This window comes from Limulus polyphemus, unplaced genomic scaffold (assembly GCF_000517525.1).
Source record: "Limulus polyphemus unplaced genomic scaffold, Limulus_polyphemus-2.1.2 Scaffold690, whole genome shotgun sequence".
Lineage (NCBI taxonomy): Eukaryota > Metazoa > Arthropoda > Merostomata > Xiphosura > Limulidae > Limulus > Limulus polyphemus.
Window position 1 is genome coordinate 62258 of NW_013666300.1, and position 16396 is coordinate 78653.

Below are 16396 nucleotides of genomic sequence, written 5' to 3' on the forward strand. Positions count from 1 at the left end.
CTCCGTCTATTGAGTTATAACTGAACATCCAAGTACTTTTTCTCCATCTATTGAGAGATAATTGAACCTCCAAGTATTTTTCCTAATTTTTTCTCCATCTATTGAGAGATAATTGAACTATCAAGTATTTTTTCTCCATCTCTTGAGAGATAACTGAACTTCCAAGTAATTTTTCTCCATCTATTGAGTTATAACTGAACATCCAAGTACTTTTTCTCCATCTATTGAGAGATAATTGAACTTCCAAGTATTTTTTCTTAATTTTTTCTCTATTTATTGAGATATAACTGAACTTCCAAGTATTTTTCCTTATTATTTGTATCTACATCTATTGAGATATAACTGAACTTCCAAGTACTTTTTTCTCCATCTATTGAGAGATAACTGAACTTCCAAGTATTTTTTTCTTAATTTTTTCTCCATCTATTGAGATAACTGAACTTTCAAGTATTTTGTTCTCAAATTTTTCTCCATCTATTGAGATATAACTGAACTTCCAAGTATTTTTTCTCCATGTATTGAGAGATAATTGAACTTCCAAGTATTTTTTCTCCATCTATTGAGATAACTGAACTTCCAAGTATTTTTTCTCCATCTATTGAGAGATAACTGAACTTCCAAATATTGTTCTTAATTTTTTCTCCATCTATTGAGAGATAAGTGAACTTCCAAGTAGCTAGACCATCTGATTCATGTATGCAATGACTTTTTTGTTGTATCAAAAAGTTAACTTAATATGAATAAAGTTTATTCTCAACTGAGCCATTTGTACAATATCGAAAAGTTACTGTTCTAAAAAGTTTACTTTCTAAACACATTTGATCAAAAACTGTTAATCACATTTCATGGCAATATTCTTTGATGGTGAATTTTTAAAAAAGTATTAAGCAAATAATGCAGTTTCAACTTAAAATAAACTTACAACAGTCATGGTAGATGTCTTCATTAAGTAAGGAACTCTTAAGATATAATTTTTTACACAATTATTTGTGACATAAAACTCTACAGGAAGAAAACGTTGGATCTGTTTCAATATTTAATATTTCCTCTGTTCTTAACGTACTCCTTTCATTGAAAATCCATTTCAAACATAACCTTTTCTCCCATATTTCAACTTGTCATTTTCAGTTGTATTATATTTTTTTTTGTCTGCTTGATAATCAGTCGATGACCTGAAACGAAATTACATTATAGTGAGTGTGAATATAACGTAGCAAAATCAGTTTAGGTTCCTTTACTATTCTCAGGACCTCAAAATACCCTGATCATGTTCTTTAAACATTGAACAAACTTGAGTTTTCAAATTTGATTCTTCTTCCACTTTACCTCTGAATAACTGATCAAAAATTATTATTACTATTTGTTTTACCGGCCAAACTATTACAGAACATATGAACTGTTACACAGTTCACGCATTTGACAAACATTTATTAATTTATACCATTTTGCTTCTAACTTCTCTCTCTCCAGTCAGATACTGAGAAATTTAACAGAGTTTGGTTTACTGACTTTATAAACTACACTGATACATTTAAACATTTTGATAAACTTGCAGAGAATAAAGAACTTATCCTAAATTTACAGTTTTTTTTTTATTTAGTGCATCCTAATGGCAAGGCAATGAACTTAACACCACAAAAAATTTAACACAGTCATTAGGAGAATAAAACAACATCAAATTGATCTAAACAAATAGTTTTCAGTTTAGTTTTATCAATTAGGGCATAACACTAAACTAGGTTAATTCAATCAAATACATTTAGTTTACTAGAACATTTTTTATGCACATACTGGTTGGTTGTTTTTTTAGTGCAAATCTACACAAATGAATCTCTGCACTCTGTCCAACAAAGGAGATCAAACCTCAGATTTTAGTGTTGTGAGTCTAGAAATTTACCACTGGTGGATATTTGAGATCCAAATACATAATGAAATACAAATAAAAATATCCTGAACTCCAGAAAAAGTTCTTACTTTTTACTTTTACTTTACTTCCAACATTTCATCTTACGACTTTATCAGGGAATTCTTATAGTCTAATTTTATTAGTTAGGTTTCTAATGGTAGAACATTGAACAAAGTACTACTGTAGCACCACAGAAAGGTTTGAAATAACAAAATATATTATATAATTATGATTAAAACACTGTTGATATTTAACCATCCTCCATATTGGAGAAGAAATGTAACATATAATTTTCATTTTACTATTTTTATCTACACAAACTATGGCAGGCTTGTGGTAAAATGCACAAGTCTGTTGTACACAAAAATCAGATGTGTTACAAAAGTATTTGTACTCAAGATATGTCTGTGAATTGATGTCATAAATCTGATATGTCGAAATGCAAGGTGATGTTCATGTGAAAAACAAAACTATTTTTGTCCATCGTACAGTTTGCATAGCTTCTAGAACCACTGACATGCTTATCTAGTTGTTTTTTTTTGTCATCCCTGTATATTGCATCTGGTATTTCCTCTCCTTTACCACGAACTGACACAAAATCAGCAATGTAGGCTAAATGAATAATTGATAAATGACACAAAATACATAATACTCTTTAAAAGATGATGGAATGCACACTTTGACCCACATCAATACACATTGGGTGAAAGAATACTGCCTATTATAATACTGTTCATGGTTTTCTGGGTGAAATTTGAAAAACCTGTTTTTAGAACTAAACAGAATGTGTGTTTAATGTTGCCTAAATTAAAACAATACAAGTTAACAAGATGAAGGTGGTCTTGTATACATGCAAGTATATTGTTTATACCTTCTGAAATTGTTTTCTCTTGGAAATAGAAGAGTTAGAAGGGATCTGATTGAAGTATTTTAAGATTAAGGGAATTGATAGTGTTGATGCATCATACTTAATGGTGAGAATGGTAGGACTAGGGGACACAAATATAAATTTTGGCACGGTACTAATAATCTTCAGGTAAGACAGTTTTGTTTTTCTAATTTAAGTTAGTTTAGGCGAAAGCTTGATAACTATATGAATAATAAGAGCTGGCTTTGAGGTGTTTTTATAATAGTATAATTTTGTTTATTGGATGGGACACCCTAGGTTAACCAATAGATCCCTTGTTGTCCCCTAAACATTATGTTATTAGGTTATGTTATTTCAGTTGGCATTTCTAACAGTTTTTGTTTAAAGGATGGGACATCCTAGGTTAACCAATAGATCCCTTGTTGTCCCCTAAACATTATGTTATTAGGTTATGTTATTTCAGTAGGCATTTCTAACAGTTTTTGTTTAAAGGATGGGACATCCTAGGTTAACCAATAGATCCCTTGTTGTCCCCTAAACATTATGTTATTAGGTTATGTTATTTCAGTTGGCATTTCTAACAGTTTTTGTTTAAAGGATGGGACACCCTAGGTTAACCAATAGATCCCTTGTTGTCCCCTAAACATAATGTTATTAGGTTATGTTATTTCAGTAGGCATTACTAACAGTTTTTGTTTAAAGGATGGGACAGCCATGATAGGCCAATAGATCCCTTGTTGTCCCCTAAACATTATGTTATTAGGTTATGTTATTTCAGTTGGCACTAAAATGTAAAAATTAGAAACTTCTAAGGTTATATAAGAAAACCTAAATGAAAAAAAAAGTTCAATAAAAAAATTATCATATGAGCTGCACATGAGCTACATAATTCAATGCCTTAACTTGAGCTAAACATTTGTAGTGTTGTTTAGAGCTTGTTACCCAGGTTTAAAATAGCAATAAAGCAATGAAATTAAATAAAAACAGGTGTAAACTGTTATGCGCCTGAGGTTGTTTAAGATAAATAATTGTAATTTTCTGTTACAATCTGCAGTCATTCTAGTAAAACAAAAAAAGAAAAAAAAAAAGAGAGTAACTTAGATTTATTTCATATTTTTTGTGGTGGCTACAAGGTCTATCAAATGGACCTAGTCCCTGTAGTGTTAGGGTAGAGAAAATAACAGATAAGATATAACATTTTAAGATGAAAAGGTATTTTTAATCTTAACATGAAAATCACCTTGTCCGAGTCCAAGTCAAATTCTGACTCCATAAATTTACAGACAAATCTTTAGTAAAAATACCTGATTTTTTTGCATACAAAAGACTTGTAATGTTTACTAAAAGTTGGACAAATTTCATGAAGATCCAATTACTTCATTAAACGCTATAGTACATGCACTTTCACGATTACCTGGTGGTTACAAGGTCGGTCAAAATGACTGAGCTTATATACAAAAATTCCATTAGCAAAGTAAAAATAATAAATTTAAAGTTAACAGAAATCAAAAGAGTAACCCTTTAATTTAAAAACAATAATTCGTTATATCATTTGACATGTAACCTAGTTCAGTGGTTCTAAACAAGTGGTCCACAAAAATGTGTTTGCCGATCCTGAGAAACACCTTGTGGGGGAAAAAATAAGTGTTTAATAATTGCTAAATGAAATTTTATGTAATTCTTTTTGACTAAATATTCATATTATTAAAATGTTAAATCCTTTCGAACTTGTTTTTGCTACACTGTGTATGTGATTATATATATTCTATGTACTTCATATCTTTTGGTCAAATACCTTACAAGTTTACATACTTCTTGTAGTTCACAAGTTTTTTACGGAGGTCTGATGGTCCATAAAGTTAAAAAGATGTGGAACCACTGCCCTAAATGTTTAAGTTACCAAAATACATCAAAATTGAAAACAAAAAACCATCTAAGGCAGAACTTACTTGATGTTCACGTTACAGAATGGACAGAATCACTTATCACAGCTATCTCTTCACTCAGGTGTTCAGTAACATCTTGAAGCTTGTCTGTATGACATTGTAACAGTTCGAGACTTTTCTCAATTTTTTTATTTAAATCAAAAAACTGCTTTACCTGAAAAAAAAATTAATTTAATCATTTCTTGCTAAAAAAAAACATCTTTATTATATCTTAACTAACTTATGGGAATATTATGAAATAGTGACACATTTTTTTATAAATGTTCAATGAAGCAAAAATCACAAACATTAACTGTTCACAAAATTTCAAGTTTATGGAGGGAAATTTTCATAGTGGCCTTTTCTAATTAAGATTACTTTTCACTAATGTGTAAGTACTAAAAGTACTGGATGATCACATGCAAAAATGGTAATTTTAAATTATTTATAATGTCATACAGACTACCAAAGATGTGTCAATCACATAACTGTTATCTTTACAAAAGCATTTCCTAGAAGAAACTCCTTCAATATAGAAGGTTCTCTCAAATGAAATATAAACAAAAAAGTAAGAATCTAAAAGGAAAAAAGTGTGAGGCAAAAAATAAAACTTAAATTTGCATGTTATATTTTTGTCCCCATTTTAGTTTTATCCATTACTTCCATAAGCACCCAATTTATTAAAAAGTTTTTTATTAAGGTCATGATACATATGGCACAAGTCCTATAAAAAATAAATTGGTAAATCACAGAAACCCTATTTTAAAAACTTTGCCGAGAGCCATTAATTAAATGTCAGTTTCAAGTAGTATAATGACAAAGCAAAAAATTATTTATTTAGGCCTAATAAAAGAGACTAGTTACTGTCAGGCCAAAATATCAGTTACCTGAATGTTTTTCTACATCCAACATATCCCAAAACTCTGCCAACAGTAGAAGACATGATACGTGTAAATAGGATTACAGTTTCTCAGTTCTTTCACATCAAATTTGACGTGTTGCGTTATAAGACTATCACAATTACTCATAGAATAATATATGTCTTTTTATTTTATTTTTATGAACCACAAAAATTACAATTTTACTATAGAATTTCATGTTCTTGTAACCTAAGCATTTTTCAGCTACATTTGAGTTTGTTTTTTTTTCTATTCACCCATTTAGGAAAATGCTTTTAGTTCAATACATTCCTTTACAGCTGGCTTGACTGAATACGTAAAAATATCCCCAACTCCATTAACATTCTTCTCACACACTTTTGTAAAGTCCGGGACATAATTCTTTACTCTAGAAGTATTTCAGTAAAAACCTCCATGGGTAATGGCACTACGATTTCTAGTACTGATGTTGCTCAACTAAATTTGTAATCATACTTTACAAAAACTTAAACAATAGGATTTTGTTTTTTTAGTAGGAACTTTCATATTCCAAGTGGAAAAAAGAATTTCCCATAAACTCAAGGAATTCTTGAACTTTATACGGTGAAAGCAGAACCACTCAACAACTTCCCTAAAATTAAAACTCATTTCCACCTGCATCACAAATGTAACTGCTTTACCTGTTAATCCGGACACATCCCTGATAATCTTTCACTCAATTCTTACACTCTACTTTACATTCTTTTTTGCACCTATATTACTAAACAAGCTACTCAAATATTTTTATCTTCAAACTTCTAATCAGCATTTTGGTTAGTGATTCCTAATTTTAAAAATTACCAAGAAAACATGAAATCAAAATGATTGTCCAAATCTCAGAAAAAGATCTATACCTCGAAGTACGTAGTCGTTTGAAAACAAACAAAATTCCATACTTTGTTTCCTCGCTAAGCTCAGTTAATTTGCAATTTTATTATAAATGTTTAAAAAAAAAATACTTTTTGAAATGCCTCCTCAGGCTCTAGGTCACTATCACTGAAGGATGAAGAATCTTTGTTTTGAATATCAACCGTATCTTTACTTTCTGCTTCACTTTGGCTGGACGTACTCAGATGTCCAGAGCTTTCTGCAAGTACAGAAGAAAAAAAATATTAATAAGACTACTTTTTCACGAGTCACAAAAAAAACATCTGTTTCGAATGTTAATGTAAACTTTATGTAATCTTTCTTAAATCTAAACCACAAGAGTGTATTGAATCAATGCACCCTGTTGTTTAGTTCGTTGTATTACACTGCAAAAAACTACTTGATGAAATAGTTTGAAACTTGGAACAAACTTTCTAAAGACTATATAGCTTCTCAAAAATATCTTACTTTTATATGTGATATTTATAGGAATTTTTAACTCTGAAAAGTAAAAAATAAAAGATTTCATTGTGATTTGTTTACGAAACAGGAAAGGCTTACCTTTGTTGCAATTTTTATTACTGATTTTTGTCTTCCTATATTCTTGTAAAACTTTCCATTAAAAGTTTTTATTTTATATGAATAAATTTCATCTTTGTTTCAATTCTAAAAACAGAAATTTAGTTTCACTCTCTTTATGATTCCTGGTGTACAACAAAAACAACATTTTTTACCATATCAAAATTATAAGCAAGTCCAATTTTTTTTTATTGTTAATGAGAAAGTTTAATTTCATTTGTGTAATAAGTTTTAAACACATTTTTTATGTCTTTTTATATATATTCTTTTACATTTTGTTTCTGTAATTTACTTTGCCCATTTGAGCACTTATTTATAACAAGATGGGTTGATGTAAACACAGCCTAACAACAGCAGCCTTAGTGGCAAAACAAAATTTGATATGGTTGAATGCAAATTGATATAACTGAACTAATCTCATCTTGTTCCACAAAAAAAAAAAAAACATTTCTTATCAAACTGTAAATCATAATTCAAATGAAGTATAAGATGACAAAGCAAGCTTTAAAAAACATGGACGGTAATCTTGTTGAAAGCTGTTCACAAACATCTTTTCTACTAGCAACGTATCATCAAGCTAAGCCTAGCAACATATCACCAAGCTAAGCCTAGCAACGTATCACCAAGCTAAGCCTAGCAACGTATCACCAAGCTAAGCCTAGCAACATATCATCAAGCTAAGCCTAGCAACATATTACCAAGCTAAGCCTAGCAACATATCACCAAGCTAAGCCTAGCAACGTATCACCAAGCTAAGCCTAGCAACATATCACCAAGCTATGCCTAGCAACGTATCACCAAGCTAAGCCTAGCAACATATCATCAAGCTAAGCTTTTAATACTTTGTTCCGATCTCTACACGAGTCTCTTCTGAATTGAAAGCCACAGTGACTTATATAGGTGAAAGGAGCAGAGAAAGAGCTTTCATCTTGTGTTTAGATCAAAGCCTCAAGACTGAGATATAGACAATTATATTACAATGACAACTGAGTTTAAAAACAGATTGGAAAAAATCAATGAAACTACACTTTCTTTCTAGTGAGTTATGAGTGCCAAATTATTAACACAGGAAATAAATAAATAAGGTTTTTAATGAATTAATTTCAGCTCCAAAGCATTTAAAAAAAAAGCATGTGGAAAAATGACAATGTTTATTTTTTTGTAATTCAGTTACATCCATATTGGCATCAAAGGGTAAAATAGAAATAATAATACAGATTTTTATTCAGGTTATAATAGGTCATATAAATGTATATGATTTTATATGATTAAAATAATTCTTCTCAGTAGACTTACCTTTCATGATGATAAATAATAATAAAATTCCCACCTGATAGAGAATGTGAACATAAGGATGTTGGAGATACAGATATTACAACATCATCCTTCATAACATTTTCTAAATCTTTCAAAATATCATCAATTGGTGGAATTTCAGGACGAGATGGAAGTTGAGTTTTTTTCCACGTAAACATGATCTTTCTTTAAATTCTGAATACGTTTTATTGTTTAGCTAAAGTACGAGTGATTACAATATGCACTGAAAAAAAAAGGAAATACAGTGAGATTGTGAAATTTGGAAATACAACACACCGTTTTTGAGCAGAAATAAAAATGATACATTCTTAAAATTCTACACACTTCTCAAACTGTAAGCAGTATTCAGAGAGAAAGATAGAAATACAATAATTTAAAACTATTATAAAAGTTTCACAAAATGGCAGTTTAATAGTTCAGAGAATTAAACAATCTGCATATTATATGTGTAACAACCAATCAGAGAGGTAGAAAATGTAACAAGTTGATTTTAATTAAAAGAACCTTTCTTTTTTTCCCCTTCAGTTTGTATCCTTCGATTTAAGTAGTGACGTTTTCACTCTCTACATTACTATATTTAAAAATCTTGCCTTACTAGGTTGTGAACTTTTTTTTTGAGAATGTTAATGGTTATCTGTATGATAGAAAAGTCTGGACTTACGTACTTCATTTTTAGAGGGCTTTTGATAAGGTGTCACACTAAAGAATAACTGAGAAAATCACGTTGACAGGATTGGGGTAAGACCAGTTAACTGGATTAAAGGTGATGGGATGAAAGAAAGCAAAAAGTTATTAATGAAGTCCAGTCAAATTGGACCTTTGTTACTAGTGGTGTGCCTCAGGAGTTCGTGCTAGGGTCTTTGCATTCTCTTATCTGTAATAATGGTACTGACCGAGGAATAATTGGTAAACTGGTAAAGTAAGCTGATGACATGAAATTATTTGGTATTTCTAGCTCTATTGAGGATGTTGATTTACTCAGACCTGCCTACCCATAAAGATTGTTCTCAGTAGCGTTTGCTTATCAACTGGTCAATTTTCCATAGCGATAGGGGATTCGTCGGTAGCACAGATACTATCTTCTAACTGGCTCAGAGTACAGAGAATGTGGTTTGTGCCAAACTTATTTGGTGGAAAGTATGCATATGCACAACAGAGCTTACAGGCAGATGTGCACAGAGGAATCAAGTGAATAAGAAGACTTGGAACAAACCATGTACACCATACGACCTCATAGTTGCCATAACTATTTCAAAATGACCATAGCAGAAGAGCATTTTACGTAGCAGTTACAGCAAAATTGTATCAGTAAGCGGGTCTGTCTACTATAGAATGACTCATTAATGTGACTAAAGAATGGGATCTGGATATATTGTTAAATACCTCATTCAAGCCTGCAAAGCAGTGTTCTGTTGTTAGTAGTAGAGCTAATAGAACATTAAAATACATTTATAAACATATTGATTATAAATTAAAACAAGTTATTCCTTTTTTTATAACTGCTCACTACCAAAAATGAGATATTTACATGCTTGATCTTTGACCTCCTTTAAAATCCTGTCTGGTCTTGATGCTTTAAGCTCTCAATCTTTCTATGGAAAGAGTGCCATATCAGGATGCCACTAAAAACAAAATCAAAATGAACTAAAATACCAACAAAACACAAATCAAACAAATTAATATTGAAAACAGAACTAAATGAGACACTTAAAAAAAAAAAGACGTAGTTTTTTTGGGGGGTTACACAAAGACAGGAGTTAAGTGAAAAAGGATGGGATAAAAGGGAATGATAACAGTAAATGAAAAACATCAAGAAAGGATTTATGGCATCCTGATGTGGAACTACATAGAAAAACTTTAGGTTATTGTGACATCGAAAACACACAGGTTAAAATTAAAAACAATTTAAGATACATAAATTTACAAAATATTTAAAAAAAGCTACCAAATTCTTCCTAAAAACTCAAAATAGACAACAGAAAACCTAATAAACATCACTAACAACCAAATACAAAATATTCACAAAAAATCTACAGAAGTTAGTTACACAAACAAAGAAAAAAAGTGCAAAAACTACACCACAAAAACTTATACCAGTTGTTTCCAAACTTTTTTCACTGATGACACCCTAACAAACGTACCTCGACTTGTACGACACCACTGCTACTATGTGCAATATTTTTTTTATTTTCTTTATTGTATGAACATGTTAAAGATTTCTTTTTCACTAGAGATGAAATTTAAAAGAGCATCTGTGACATAGAGGCCTAATGCATTCTTTGACTGGCCGTATCCTCTGCTGTGGACCGCAGTTTTACCCATTCAAGGGTCATCAGCAAAGTTTGGTTCAGAAATCAAAGAAATACCATTAAACCTCTTATAATGATATTATACATATTACGTTCTTAATTACTCTTTGTTTAGCAAAACTCTCACAACACCCCTAGCAACGTGCCATGACACACAGTTTGGAACCCACTGCCTTATACTAACCATAGAAATAATGGAAAACACAAACATCAAAACTACAGGTAATATACAAACATACCAAATAATAAACACCAAATTATTGAAAAATCTTAACTTATTAGGCTATCTTGATCAATTCCTAAACGATGAAAATACAGTAACACTGCCTAAAATACAGAAATACCCAACATGTAAAAAAAAAAAAATCATTAAAAATAGAAAACAAAACTATGGGATTAGATGTAACTAATGATTTTGCAGAGAAAGTAAAAAAACTAATTAAATATGATACCCCAAGTAAAAAATACATAGTTCAAAAACTCAGAATATGAATCGGAAAAACTGTACTACCGATATACACACACACACAAGGCAACAAATATGGAGAGAGTGACACACACACACACCACAACAAACAGCAAAAATCAAGAGAAGTAACAAGTAAAAACACTACACAAACAGAAAATAAACGAGGGTGTGGAGAAATTACAAAACTGAAAGTGACAAATCAATATATGAAAAAGAATATGTAAAAAAAAACGAGAACTTTTCCCAACACCGGTAGAATACAGAACTTCACAAACTTTTAACAAAGACAAGTTAAACTCGGGAGCAACATAATAACAGATTGTTGGAAAGCATACACTACATAGTGAATTGCTGCAAAATTTTTTGTAAATTCAGAAACACGGACAAATTCAAATTTAATTGAAAATACATGGTGACAAATAATAAAATAACTATCAAAGATCAATTTGCATCTCATATATTAGAATATTTATTGAGATGAAAACATTCACATTGTAAAAACACATTCAAACACTTAATGAACACCATAATACAAGAAAAACTAAGTCAAAAACCACCATAAAAATACAATATAATTTTTAACGCTGTAGTTTTTTTCCTAATGATACCATGAATTCTATAAAAGAATTGGTTGGTTGGTTGGTTGGCATTTTATAGTGCAAAGCCATGGACTAAAATGTAAATTACATTAAAAATTTTGTTAGCCACGAAAAGGAAATAGCCATACCAGTCAAGAAAATCATCATACAAGAAAAAAAAAAAGACAGTAAAATAACAAAAACCCCAATTAAAAAGCAACAGAAAAGTAGAAAATATATACAAAAAACTTAAAGAATCAAATACAAAATCTACAAATAAATGCAACAGAATAGCCCATTAATAAATAAATGATCTAAAGAAAAAACAGAATCTCAATATGAAACTCTTGCCATTTCTACATGCCACCAAGAGACTTGATCTACATGATTCAGGTCAAATAAAATACTTCCCATAGATGATAGAATGCTTAGGGTTAGGACCATTACTAATACTAATGTCTTCTTTTGTAAAAACTAATGAGAATATCTGAAAGCTCAAATGTTTCATAGTCTTCAATAAAAAACTTTGCCATCCATATCCTCTAAGGGTTTAACTTTAAACCTCATTTAACACTTCTCTTTTAACAAGCTTAAAAAATCCTAACTATTACTGTAACTTTTAGTTTTAGCATTATCTGGCAACATTTACCCAAATACTTTATGATTTCTTAAGTTCTTTTTTTTTATTATTATCAAACTTCACTTTTCTATAGTTTTATAACTCTTTCATCATACTCATCAATTTAATATTAATTTTACAGCATTAACTACCCAGAATTTTTACTTTGCGTCTTTACTTTATATTTCTGTTCTCACCCGTTGTTATCCTTTTCCTTTTTTTTTAATTTACAAAAATCTCAACTTTGGAGCATTTGCAAAATATAAAAGTTAAAACCTGAACAATACAGCATTTCATGAACCTTTTCAGAAAGAAACCATGCCACGCAACTCGTTTTCAAACCCATTTACGCAGGCTTTGTAATTTGTAAAATGTATTATTATTAAGCCTATTTATAATTATATTTTTTGTAAGTACGAGTAAGAGTACAACTTGTCCCTATAACAATAGATCGAGTTGTGTTTAGTTACAAAATTGATGCATAAATAAGATAGTTTACGATAACATACGCACGACTTATAAATTAAAATAGTTTAGAATGCTGAAACTAAATCAAAAGATTCTACATACCTTAACTCTTGAGGATGTACTAACCCTAAATCCACCAAAGTAGTAAATATTTTGGTTAATCTTGTATTTAAATCCATTGCTAAAAACAATTTTCTCGAAATACGATACCATAGTAGAAATAATTTCAAATACATAAGTCAGCATCACTGAAGACTTCTACTCACCCCATTGTTTAAAATATTTGTTTTATAATGTAGTAAATTGTATATATATATATATAAACATATATCATTTGGAATTAAATAGAAAACAATATATAGTTTATTTTGTAATTCGCGCAAAGCTACAAGAGGGCTATCTACGCTAACCCTTTTTAATTTAGCAGTAATAGACTAGAAGAAAGTTAGTTAGTCAACACCACCCACTCTTGAGCTACTATTTTCCAACGAATAGTGTGATTGACAATAACATTATAACGCACCACGGCTGAAAGGGTGAGCATGTCCTAATCATCAGGTCATGCCGGCCCGAAAACAATACATAATCATTTGTTGTTTTTCAGAATTCGCAGTGCATACTGAAGGGACTTTTGACAGTACAAGTTACAAAAAATGATCTGTACTCTCCATATAATTCAAAAAAACAAACACTTATTGTTATCTAAATTTCATCATTACAGATTTACCAGAACTCGTACAAAAATTAATATTTTATACATGACCTGGTGAAGCCACAATGGCGAAAAATAGATTACTTTGTTTGTTTGTCATTAAGCGCAAATCTGCACTATAGGTTATCTATGCTGTGCCCACCACGAGTATCGAAACCCGCTTTTTAGCGGTATGAGCCCTCAGACTTACCATTAGCCACTGGGGGTAACAGACGATGCAAAGAAACCCTATCAAAATTTTTATAGTATTCTAGAATGATTTTATTTTATGTAATAATCTTTTAAAAATCTGATAAACTTTCCAAGTTACCATATCCAAAATTAAAAACAAAAATGGTTTCTTCTGGGTAATACAAAGAATGCTATAACACAAATTGTGCAACTTGCTCAGAGATAACGATGCTTATAAACATTATATGGAAAAACAAATAAATTTGTTATAATATATATGTTCAGCTTTTATCTTCTAAACTTCTAAACACAAATTTGTATTATAATCTATGCTTAATCTTTTATAATACAAATAACATTCTCACTTCTGTGTATTTTTGTTGACATTTGAAGACTTCTGCTGAAACAAAGTAAATTCACTATCCTAACGTAATTTATTTTTAGAATGTTCTCTGTGATATATAAGAAAATTTAGAAATTTGTTATTTGCCTGTTTAGTCATTTTTATTTCGATATGATACCATATCAAAAAGAAGAAAAACAAAAAGTTAAAAACATTCGAACATGTCACAAAGTGTGGAGTTAAAAAAGCAGCCTGGTAAATGCTATCAAATCAGCCACCAGATGGCGGTGCTAAAATACTGTTATGCTTGTAGAGAAGAATAAGAAACCCTATAATCATAGCGCTTTGGAAAAATAGACTTTTGTTCATCGGGGACAAACTAGGAAGACACGTCTGCTTTTCGAAAGTTCTCTGGTTATACGGTTTCTTATTTTTGTCTTTAATTAATTTTTTTAACCTATGTGTTATAATGTAGGCTTGTAGAGAGAGGGAGTAGAAGTCATGGTAATATTGGGCCCTAGTTGATGTATCTCTGTGTATACATATATATTCATGAGTTAGAAAAACACGTAGGTTCAAGAAGTCTTGACAGAAATGAATAAAAACCCTATAACGCGAGTGGACCTTTCGACAGCGCTCGGGTTATAGGGTTTTTATTCATTTCTATATGTATATATATATCAGTAAATAAACACACTAATTTGCTAATGTTGGGACCTATTTGTGTTTCTAGCAACCACTGGTAGATTATTTAATGACATTTATACGTCTTTAATTAAAATAATTATTCAAATTAAGTACAGTATTTTAAAATACATTTTAATTATTCATCTACAGCAAGGAGATGGCGAAAAGTTTGTCTGTTTGTTTTTTGGTAAGCTCAAAGCTACAGAATCGGTTATCCGCTCTGTGCCTACTACAGGTATCAAAGCCCTATTTTTAGCGTTATAAGCCTTCAAGTATACCGCTGAGCCACAGGGAGAGGGTACGTGAAAACAAGAAACGCTGGTCGTCACAAAAGAAAGAAACGCCTGGCATTGCTTCTGGATTGCTCTTTCCTGTATTTCTAACACTATACTGAGACCAATACGAAATTTCACCAAGAACCAAGGACAGGGTGGTCTTTAAGAAACTCCAGTCTTACATTTCTAGCTATTTAGAATTTCATAACACACACATAAAGAGCATGTGTCTCTTGGAACTTGTTTCAATAATCTTTATAATTTTTCACGGTATATTTATTCAACAAAATTAAGTATTTTTTATATTGTTTGGTTTGCCATGAAAGTGAAATAGTGTTTGCCAAAATAACCTTATGCTCTTAATCATCCCCCAATTCTCCGGAAGAGGACTAGGGAGGTAAATGATTTATCTGGTTTAAACAAATGTGTGTGTGTTCAAGTGTGATTGCATTGGTGCAACGATATCATTTGCAATATGAGATATAACTGAATAAAACTAACACACTAGCTAAAAAACACAATAGATTCGGCTTCCATTCGTCTATTATATACATACATTGATTAAATTACCAAATTTAGGCCATTATGTATGGCTATCTTCGCTTTCGAGGGTGTCAACTGCTTGTCATTTGGTCGTCATTGCGCATGCTCTGGCAGGAGAGAACATGCGGTTAATTAATATACATAACGATAGAAACATTCATGAAGACTATGCCGTATATGGAGACAGATGTATCAAAAAGATGTTTTGATAAAACAACCCGAATCAAGAAAAAATATCTTCAGTAATAAAATAAAGTAACATTCAGTTAGATGTTTGTTGAAAGTTTCCACAATTTCCTTAATGATGTGGAAATAAAGAAAAAACTTTACAAAAAGGAAAGTAAACGTAGGGATGGCTAATATCAATAATTTAAAAAAAAATCAATAGTAGGGATGGCATTTGCATCATCCATACATAATAGCATAGGCAATAATTAACATATAGTAATATATATAACTATTCAATCACAATTGAGTTTAATTTATCCTATTTTTGTCTGTTAACATTTACTACACTGTGTGCCTGAGCTATTATACAGGACAATGACCTGAAACTCAAAGCCAAAGCCATACTGGAGTGGTTTCAAAAGAAAAAATGAATGTACTGGAACGGCCCAGTCCTGACTTGAATCCAATAAAAAATGAATGTACTGGAGCGGCCCAGTCCTGACTTGAATCCAATAAAAAATGAATGTACTGGAGCGGCCCAGTCCTGACTTGAATCCAATAAAAAAATGAATGTACTGGAACGGCCCAGTCCTGACTTGAATCCAATAAAAAATGAATGTACTGGAGCGGCCCAGTCCTGACTTGAATCCAATAAAAAAATGAATGTACTGGAAC

At 30.9% G+C, this 16396-nt stretch overlaps 1 protein-coding gene across 5 annotated transcripts; it reads right to left on the bottom strand.

Annotated features, from left to right (window-relative positions):
* Nucleotides 1–726: 726 nt before the first annotated feature.
* On the bottom strand, nt 727–13032 carry LOC106459987. Of its 5 annotated transcripts, none has more exons than XM_022386573.1 (6): nt 12925–13032; nt 9912–10221; nt 8393–8602; nt 6576–6703; nt 4724–4874; nt 727–1172 (listed from the first exon to the last, which is right to left on the bottom strand). In XM_022386573.1, exons 3-5 carry the CDS (start codon nt 8535–8537, stop codon nt 4731–4733), a joined length of 417 nt encoding a protein of 138 aa, XP_022242281.1. In that variant the 5' UTR covers nt 8538–8602; nt 9912–10221; nt 12925–13032; the 3' UTR covers nt 727–1172; nt 4724–4730. The 5 variants fall into 5 exon arrangements, with proteins under 5 accessions (XP_022242281.1, XP_022242280.1, XP_022242279.1 ...); XM_022386572.1 differs by having other exon boundaries at nt 9879–10221; XM_022386571.1 differs by having other exon boundaries at nt 9908–10221; nt 12925–13031.
* Between the last annotated feature and the right edge of the window lie 3364 nt (nt 13033–16396).